At 33.3% G+C, this 10,902-nt stretch overlaps 1 protein-coding gene across 37 annotated transcripts in view; it reads right to left on the minus strand.

The window, feature by feature from the left end:
* Nucleotides 1-10,902, minus strand: part of RFX3 (regulatory factor X3) — a 287,131-nt gene that overhangs the window by 74,835 nt on the left and 201,394 nt on the right. For 36 of the 37 annotated variants that reach the window (XM_077908536.1, XM_077908547.1, XM_077908603.1 and 33 more), the window contains 2 exons: nt 9,061-9,135; nt 9-190 (listed from right to left, as the gene is read on the minus strand). In XM_077908536.1, the coding sequence (XP_077764662.1) occupies nt 9-190; nt 9,061-9,135 (257 nt within the window). The remainder of the gene's footprint in view (nt 1-8; nt 191-9,060; nt 9,136-10,902) is intronic. The other variant, XM_077908466.1, reaches the window with a different exon arrangement.

Here is a 10,902-nt window from a genome sequence, read left to right on the forward strand (position 1 = left end):
GTACTAACCTAGTTCCCAATCTCCTGGTTCGTAATCCCATAAAAATTGACCTTATTAGTTTTCCAAAAGAAGCAGCATTGACTGGATCCAGTTTGTGTTCCTGACAGTGTCGTAGGTAGTGGTTGTACAGCGTGCTTCTGGGAAGGCTCACTCCTTCTGCTGTCTCATAATTGTCCAACAGCCACTGGAGCTAGTATAAATAAGACAGGGTAAACACAGAGAAACCATATAATTGACCAAAATGTCACAAGCCACTACAAAAACAATATACAGAAATAGTTTGAAGATCTTCATCAGGCCTTGTAATAAGGTAAACTGCTGTAATTCAAAGGCTGGTATAATCTGACCTTGAAAACTCTCAGAAATGTAAAATTGCTGAACATAGTTTATGACCTCGGACCACTCCGTTCCTTCAAACATTCAAGTGCATGTAGAAAGTACTAATTTTCTCTGTATTGATTGCAATTTTGTAGACAAACACCTCTTCGGGGAATTCAAATAATCCCATTAACCAGTAGTAAAAAAAAAATTAGAGAATTGCTACAGAACAAGACATGTTTCCAAGCCTGGCAACAGGGCACAGGATATGTCTTTAGTGTTGGTTTGTTATAACACATGAACAGCAGACTGCCTTGTATGAGTTTTTGTATTAAGTTTCTATTCGTTTACATAGAATTTTAATATCCAATTCACTCAAACAGGACAATGCAACAGTGGTATTTCTACTGGCTCAAATTCTCAAGCAGAAAGGAAAAAATTCAGTCATTTCTTCTTCAGAAGGAAAGAAATTCATTAGACACTAATTAAAAAAAAATTATGTAATGAAGAGGAATTATTTCTTTCACTCATTGGAGTTTTTCTACTTCCATGCTGTTTTTTTCTTCATAATTTTGGAAGATACATCACAATGGTAGTTGGTAAAGCAACATTTTCTCAGTCTTTAGCTCACATCTTAAAGGTTTTATGTTGTCCTGTATTTTTTAAAAATAATCTTTATAGAAAAAAAAATAATCTTTATAGAAAGTTCAAAAAAATTTTAGAAAATATAACATAGTTACATACTACTGAATTTCAATAGCAGGAAAATTAAATTATTAACTCATTCATTCATTTATTTATAAAAGGAGAACTGAAATAGATTTAAATGACTTTCTTAAGGTCACAGATTGTCTCAGAGCCTAATCTGGTTCCCAACACACGTTTCCTGATTACTTGCATACCGGTTGTTATTTCCATAAAGCAGCAAATACTTCACATTACTTGTCTCAACAAAATTTCCATGCCATATATAAGAGGTGTGATAAAGAAGTGATATTTTTACATGCAATTTAAATTAAACAGAAGTTACGGTAGCCCCAGAATTCCTGGTGTATCAACTGTGAGCCAGGCAATGTGCTCGGCACTTAGTGATGTAGAAATGAATGTAATCTCACCTCTGTCCGCTAGGGATTTACAATCATTCTCCGAAAAGGACAATATGGACTCTCAAATATATTAAAGCACTTCTCCATTTGCTTACATATTTTCAGCTTTGTGAACAAACTCAGAACCTGAACTTTCAGACTCTTAGTAAGAAGATTCATTAAAAATATTTTCAGAATTATTGCCTTTAAGTATGACAACTTAATTGTCTGGAACCATTTTAATTTCAAATATTCCTACATGATGCTTACATTTAATTGAACTTATGTCATTAAACTCATATGGATGGCCACTAAGTCCACAAGATCGGGCAGAGTACTTTTTCTTTCTTTTTTTTAAGTAGGCTCCACATTGGGTGTGGAGCTCAACACAGGGCTTGAACTTGCGACTCTGAGACCCAGACCTGAGCTGAGATCAAGAATTGGACGCTTAACCGACTGAGCCACTCAGGTGCCCCCAGAGCAGAGTACTTTCAAAAATAAAGTTCATGTTCTGGTCAGGAAGACCTAAAGTTTTCTATGAACACTTATGCATATGAATATGTGCATTTAAACAAAACTATTGCCTCTATAACATACACAACCCTCCCTTTGTAAAAGGTCACACAAAATAAATGTTCATTTACATAATGACAGAAAAATTAAAGGTCAAAAAGAATTTTTCAGAGACCAATCATCTGTAACCTGACCATCAGTAAAGTTTTCCAGAGGCACGTGATTTCTGACTATTCTAAATAACACAGAGAGTAAGTTCACTTATACATATTCATTTAGTATAAAAGAGAGGGAGTAAAATGATTGGGAAATCCAGTGATTAAGGCTCAGATTAGTACTCTGACTATAATAGTGGGTCAGGATGTCTCTAGCATTTCTTTATAAGTTTTAAGATTTTGTAGGTTATGAACGCAATTGAAGTCGATGACACACAAAACACAGCTATACAAACCTGCCCCATACACTTCATCCATGTGCCTCAGTAAGACGACTGGCATCTGAAAGCATTGTTTCCTCACTTGAATGGTGTTGGGGAAGCTCTAGTGAACCTTTGGACTCAAAATATAGCCCAAAAGTGCTAGCTCTTGTTTTGTATGCATATACTAGATAGGGCCTTCCATTGATATTCTAAATATATAAAGAATATAGAAATATAGAACATGGAATACAGAAACATAGAAAGGAATATTCTCTGAGAAATTCAGTTTCTTGAGATGAAAGAATATAAAAGAAACACCAAAAAAAATCATCCTCAGAAAAGCAAATTTATAAAAACTCTAAATATTTTTTTGGAAAACAAGTATTTTGCAACTGAACCAACAAAAAGTGTCCACATCCACAAGCATGGAACACACAACATGTGTAAGTTAAAAATGTATATATTATCCATGCTTCCTCATTTAAGGCATACTGTCAATGCCAAAGTAATATGATTTTGTAACAACAAAAAATCTAATATTTCTTTCTTTGCTAATGAACAGAACATATATCTATATAGGAAATGTTAATTTAAAGGATATTTTTTCAGAAAAGGAAAATAATTTTAGAACTTGAACTTTATAGCCAAAAGTATGCAAATAGTAAACACAGATCTGACACAAAATACTTTTAACAAGCTATAAAGTAAATAATTTGTTTAATTAATGAGTTATAAATAGAAAATCTGTAAACTGCCTTAAATGTTTACTAGTTTTCTTGCAATATTTAATTACTTAAAAGAGAGATATCTCAAAATGACAGTTTACTATTTTCACATGAAGAAAATTGTCTTGTAGATAAAAAAAAATCTGAAAAGCAAATCTAATAATAAAATATTTGAAGAGTATGATCTTCAGATGCCTTTTATAAAAGAGAATACTAGTGCAAATATTGAAGTTCAACATAAAATATTTTGAGTCCAAAGGTGTGTTTACATATATAAAAGAGTTAACCAGACCATTCTTAATCAAAGAAAACTTTTCACAAAATTGTGAGAGAATGACAGCAAAAGTTGGCTTAAAATACCTGGAAGCCTGAATAATATTAGTCAAGCCCCTCGTGAATAATTCAGAGCAAATGAAGTTTTTGCTGGATTGGCTACGTGCTCCTCTGAAATGCTTAGTGAGTCAAATTAACTGGACTGACTGCTTTACACACTTATTGTTCTTACTCTAGTTTTACATTCTTATAGGTTCTTTCTTTCTAAGGCAGTTCTTAAAAAATCCAAGTTTATTTGTAATATGTGTATATGTGGTATCTATATACACATACATTTGTAGATATATATTTACATATATATGTATGTATGTAATGTATTACACACACACAATCAGTAATTGGTTTAAGAGTGGGCGTTCTGATGACTAAAACTCTGATAGTAGCAAACAACATTTTGTTTCCTGCCCCTTATTTGCAGGAGGAAGCACTTTTATTCCTTGCCAGAAGGCTGGAGATCACTTTGGAAGAGCAGGAGATGGAGTGGAGGTAAAATGCCCTGAAGGATGGAGGCTCCAGCCAGGAAGCCTGCGGACAACTATACCACCTAAAGGTAGCCCTGCTCCTGGAAACTCAATAAATAAGCAGAAATTGGTTTAGGGGTTACTGGATAAGATTCTGAGATTCAGCAGGGAATTATAACTGTGCATTCTACATGCCAGTTATTTAACCTTCAAGTTTTGACACAGTGATGAAATTGTAAATCAGATATTTGAGTCTGAAACACAGTATAAGAGAGGATTAATTTGGCTGTAAGAGAAACTTGGCTGTTAACTATAACCTAAAGGCATACGTTTCTTGCACTGTTCAAAGGAAGTTAAGGCCTGTTATAAGATATCGTTTCCCTGGGTTTCTGTCTTTAATAAAATCCCTTTGGACACTAAAATTCAATGCCCTTAATATTTAGTAATTTAGGAATAAACTGTTCCTATTTCTTTTAACCGTTATAAAATGTCATAAAATATTTGTTTACATGTATGGTTTTAAAATAAAAGCCTATAAAATACCATAGGAACTTTTAACCTTTATCTTTAAAACTTGATTATTCTACTAATGAACTAACACAAATTCACATAAGGGTGGAAACCAAGATAATTGCGTCTTTCAACCTTTGCATTTAATCTATATTAATCAGGGTAGATTGGGGAAGATGAACGGTTCCTATTTTTCCCAAAGGGAAATACTGATTGACAAATTAAAAAAAAAATACATACTGCATTCCCCAATTAACATCTAAATGTAACATTTGGCATTTTTTCTCAGATGGATTATTATCCATTAGGATTCATTTTAAGCTCAGTTCACTGATGATATGCATTTGACAGGTCTTATTTCTGTCATAACTTATATTTACAATATAGCAAAGTCAAGGGAAAGTGAATATAAAGCAAGAGTTTGCTTTGAGCTGAATATATTTCAGTAGCTAAACCCAGGAAAAATCATAAAAACTATTTGCTGGATTATAAAAAGTATAAAAAATCAATACCTAATGCTTCTTATATACTTCAGATGGAATTTTTTAAAAATGCACAAGCTCAAGAACATTATGTGGAAACTGGGAACAATTAGTTTAAGAATATTTGTGTTCCAATTTGCAATCTAAAATATCTCACAGTGGATGCAAAATAATCATTAAGTGCCAATTTATATTAATTATGATTGAGGAGTATAAAATAAACTTAAGTCTGCAATGATAGTCTAGTTTGTTGTAGGCAGACAATATATATCATTTAGTCCCACTGCATCTTTATATACAAAAGATTTAGAAATAAAAATATTTAAATAAAAATTATTATGTTAATAGAGTAAATTCTGTAAAGCTAAATCAAAAGTACCATTCTAAAATACAAGGAGATGAGTGATACCACTCTTGGCTATAATTTTTTTCTGAAGGAGTAGATTATAATATATAATATATTATATTATAAATAATACATAGTATATTATATATGGAGAGAAATAAAGTTGCCTACTCTTAAACTAAAGGTTGCCCATGGGGAAATGATAGAGTGATCATATATACTCTTTCACTCAAATGGTATGTAGGCAGAAGGCCGCTCTATGCCAACAATATTCACAAACAAACCTATGGAAGTATACTTAATAACAAAATAATGCATGCATGAGTCCCCAAATAAATGTACACATGATTGGCAAAAGTATTTAGAATACTGGAGGTAAGATAAGGTCCATTCCCTTCTATTACTTGTTTTTTATGTTCATCCATTTAGCAAATATTTAGGAAACTGAGACCATGTACCAGGTGCTGCTCTACGCACCAGGGATGCATCAGTGGGTAAAACGTATAAAGTTCTTACTCTGTTGGGACTTTAACTTGTCAATATGTATTTACTGTCTGCCTACATGGTTTTACTGCTGAAATAATTGTCATTATGTGAATACTGATGATAATAGAAAAAAAAAACAAACATGGCACTCAGTGTACCATATTCAGTTTATGAGTAGGGTGCTATCTAAGGTATGACACTGAAAAGTATAAATGCATTTCAACTTGGAAGATAATAGCAAGATATGATAAAAATGGAGCTGCAGTACTAAGTACTCTTAGGAATACGCTGAAAAAGGGACACAAAATTCAACACCCCACTCCATCTTATTCCATCTTCTACTGTGTAGAAAGAAAGGTGGAAAAACAAAGCAATTGTGTTGGAGTCTATTGACAGGAGATTATTTATTTGGTTTGACCCTCATAAGAATTTTCTGAATTACTGTGAATTATAAAATGTCTAAAGGGAAAATAGGAAACCCATTCTGTCCCATATTCCAAAATAGAATGATAGTAGACTTTCTGTTCAAAAATCATGATTAAAATGATTTAGTTTTGAAACTACTAAATATGGGACACAGATTATTGATCACTTCTCCCACTTTTTTGCTTAATGAAATTGATCCTCTCTTGGAACTGGAAAGTCAGGGGAAGTATCATCATAAAATTGGATCCATGTCCACTTTAAGAATCCCACAAATCTCAAATAAGTCTATACTATGTCCCATTTGGTGAGGGATAAAGGTAATTTTCAGTTTATTGACAGTTAAACTATTAAACTATTTTTTTAAAAGCTTTTCCACTATAATTTTTCTTTACAAGTGAACATCATCAATTAAGTTAACAGAATTTAAAATGCCCTTCAGCAGGTGGTTATCAAAAGAACACATGCAGCCCCTTACTCCAGTTGTTTTGGATTAATCTAACAAAAATGAGGACAATCACTAACTTTCCGAGGACAGAAAAACAACAGGATTCTTGTTATGTGTTCGGGGAGAAACCTGACTGGTCAGCAGAGACACGATCCTTTCTTTACTGTTTATATATACCATCTGTAGAATCATTTGTATTTCTAAAGACTTGACTCTAAATGTGTTTTAAAGGAATTGAGCTACCTCAGAGGCATGATATAAACAAATCAGGACATCTAGAAAAAGATTATCAGTGCATTTGCAACATTTACGCCTCCTATATATACTGAAATGTCTCTGGCAGTTAGAAAACACTATGGAAGAGTTGCTGTGCTCTGTAATAAAAAATATGAAGCCAGAGAGTGATAAATATTTATTTGTTGTTTGTGCAGCTTAATCCACATTAAATATTAGTTCATAAGGTTTTTTAAATAGATTTTATTTATTTATTTGAGAGAGAATGAGAGAGAGAGAGAGAGAGAGAGAGAAAGCGAGCATGAGCAGGGAGAGGGACAAAGGGAGAAACAGACTCCATGCTGAGCAGGGAGCCCAATATGGGGCTCAATCCAGGGATCATGACCTGAGCTGAAAGCACATGCCCAACCGACTGAACCACCCAGGTTATCTCTACTTTGTGAGTTTTACAAGAGAATAATAATTTCAGAGAAACCCCAACATATCTGAAAAGTTTCCAACAAGTCAACAAAAATTAATAAAAAACTCATGTTCTTATTATACCTACATTATTGTTCATGAAATACTAATAAATATAGGTAATTCAAGTTAAAATTAAACATATCACATATTTTACTAACCTGTATGATTCAAGTGAAAATGAGATATGAATTGAATAACAAAATACAATTTCTTTGAAGTTTGACAGTTAAAAAAGGTAACTGTAAGCTTCAGGGTGTTTTTTTTCCCCCTATGTCCCTATACAGTTTTGGCTAAAAAAAAGTGAACAATATTTTTACTTGCCATTTTCAAAATACAAACAATGGTTAGTCACTACCCACCTCACAAAAAAAACATACACCCTAACAGTGTACATTAAATCAGCCTTTATACACAACTACAGATTCGTGCTAACACAGCAGGATATACTTATGAAACATATAAGAGTGACATATTGCATACAAATTTTCAGACTGGGGGAAAATCATATTCCTTACACTGTTTCAGAAAGAAAGGCCAAAATATATATTATTTTGAAATTTACAACCTACTGTTTTCACCAAAATTGCAAGCACTCCCCAAATTGGCCCACCTGCTTTTAATTGCCATGATATTTCCCCTTGAAAAAGAAAGAACACACGATATCCATCCAAAAACAAAATGTATAAAACACATGGAAGTATTTAGTGTTATGCTGGAATATAAAATTTAAACTTTTGAAAAGTCAATTATTTAAAATGCACAGTGAAAACATTATCTATGAACTAAAAGTTTTAGGCTTATTGAAAAAATAAGAATATTTCATTTCAGGTGGGTGATCCAATTTTAGACTTTGCACTCACAAAATACAGGGAAGAATTTTAAAAATCCTAACTTATAACAACTTAAGAATACATTGTCAGTTGGACAGTTGGAGGGAAAACTCTAAATCTTAACTGTATTGTCATGGATATTAATTTAGCAGAAGATGTGTCTAAAACAGATATGAGTCATAGGTCTATTTCCCTTTTCCCATATATTCAGAAATCATAGTAACAAAATAACTTTTAATCAGAATTTCCATCAGTTCCCCCAAATCTGAAAATGTTCATAGTTTTACAAAACTGTCATTGCCTTTTCAGACTTACCAGTGTTAGAGTGACGGCTGCATCTGATAACAGTTAAAAGTGTCAAGAATAGTAACAATGATCCTGTTTAATCTCAGTTATTAGCAATTTATGGCTTATCTAGAGTCTCACTTCTTCTCCTGGCCCAGTTTCATTTTACTGTAGGTCTCAAAACCTGCACTCATCTAGGTCACTGTTTCCTGCCCACTTTGTACACTCTTACTGGTAAATAAATAATTTTCAGACAGTTTACCATTGGGTTTGGTATTAATCATCTTTTCCACTGACTACTGGTCATACAAGTAGACACGACCATTTCCCTGCTTCAGACACAGAGATGCAGATCACGAGCATTTGCTTCACAGTCTATTAATACTAAACTAGGTAACTTTAAATATTTAAAATCCCCATTAATTGTCACAAGTAAATGGCAGCTTGGTATTAACTTGGAAATGTTACGTCTGTACCAAAACAGCACAAAAACCTAGTAAAGCAGTATATTGGGGGCTCGTTTTTTTAAAGATAATCCCCTGTACAAAATAGCCATTAAGGGATACAGAGATCATAAGGGGCTGAGAAAGGAAGGTTAAGAAGCAAAATAAATAAGTAAATAAATAAAACAAGCATTTAGAAGCAAGCAACACATGCAGAACAAGCAAGAGATTAGTTTACATGAAGAAGAGGCAACTTACATGGCTGTTGAGGAGAGAGCTTCTGTGAGTGGACAGACCGTCAGACTTTTGCAGCGTCTCAATCGCCATTTCAATCTGATAATAGATGTCATTAAAAAAAGGGCTCAAGACAAGATAGTAATAAAAGGCTCACCAGAGAATTTTTGATAGATTCTCTAAAGTTCAATTTCTTCTTCAATGGTGGCTAATGAACAGCTCTCAACTAAATGTGTATTTCCCCCATTTCCCCACACCGCCCCCAGAGAATAAGACAAAAATAGTTATACTAAATAGTAAGCCCCATCACAAAAAGTACACCTTCCTTTGAACATTCTGTAATGATAATCAGAATGGAGGCCGAAGAGCAGGAACCCCGGTGGATTCTTTTAGTTATGAGAAAATGCTCTTGACTTTCAGAGTTCAAGATGTGGGGTAGTAACAACTCTCTAAACTGTCTCCCACCTAAGGAGTATTTAATATTTTCTCTATTTTGTCATGAAAGAAAAGTCACACTGCAGATTTTGTGTTTAACATGCATTAGTATTTTAATGCAAATGTACAGAAACCCCTTCATTAATGTTCAAAAGCTACTAAATCTATCCATTCCTCTCTTAACCCTGTATTAAAATTTGGAAGTGGAGGGTGATTAGTATGAACAAACACTAAGATGTAATCACAGCCCACCCCTACGTTACATTTTAGGAAGTGGTGGTGAGGCAAAGCTATTAGAAATGACAGCAGAAATAGAACAAGAACATAGAAAATAATTCAGAGTCAACAAAGAAAAGGACAACTACAAAAACAGTTTTATACCATTTAATCTCAGCATACCATGAGCAATCACAGCACCTTAATTAAGGAGCAGGTGCCAATAAATGGGATGCACTCTCAATAACCTCATACTGAAAGAGATCTATTCTCTCGGCTCCTAGCGATAGAGCATGTACTGTAAAATCAGGTTCTGAACACACTGTATTTGATTACTGGGTTTTATTAATAATTTTAACTAAAGTTAAATTTAAAAATCACATTATATAAGAGAGAAAATTGATTTCATTATTTTTATTTCTACCACCTGATCAAATCAACAATTCAGTATAAGCAGCTCTAAAAAATATTTAGTGCTTTCGAATGTAGTTAACTTATACTTCACAGTGGTAATGGAAATTAATGATGTCTTGAAATTCTCACATACCCCGCCCCCCCCAACACAAAAATGATGGACAGAAATGTCCATGGCAAAGTCTTTTTTCCCCCATCAACCTTCCAATTGCTTTCTGGTGGAACTTTATCCACAGGATGTTCAGTCTCAATTATATCAGCACTAAATCCAATTTTCTTCTAAGCAACTTGGGAATTTAATAGCTTTAATTCTATTTTATGTTATTTCTACAAGTTACTGGTTCTTCCTCCCTAGAGTTAATAAGATATAATGCTGACAAAAATCTTGGGTTAGAAACTATAGAAAAATATTTTTAAAATAGAGATTATAATAATTCATAAGATGACATAATATAATTTGTTTCACTGTTAATTTTTTAGATCACAAAATTAAGTAACCTGGCTTCTAAAACACTCTCCCTGAGGGATGGAATGTTCATGTAGTTTACCATCACACTTGAGAAACAATGGAAGGTGATATTGTACTAGTGAAAAAAGACACAGAAAGAGCAATGTAAATGCAGTAAGTAAGCAAGCATTTCACTAAAACGTTAAACTGCAAAACTATAAAGGACCTCGGTATTGCATCTTTTAAAAAGGCATCGATAAGTGTTTCTGTTTTGAAAGAGAACACATATATCAAAAAACAGCTGAAAAGCCTCACCCTCACGTGACTTCAGATCACTTCTATGAAGAATTCAC

Source organism: Canis aureus, chromosome 1 (assembly GCF_053574225.1).
Source record: "Canis aureus isolate CA01 chromosome 1, VMU_Caureus_v.1.0, whole genome shotgun sequence".
In the NCBI taxonomy this organism is placed as follows: Eukaryota; Metazoa; Chordata; class Mammalia; order Carnivora; family Canidae; genus Canis; species Canis aureus.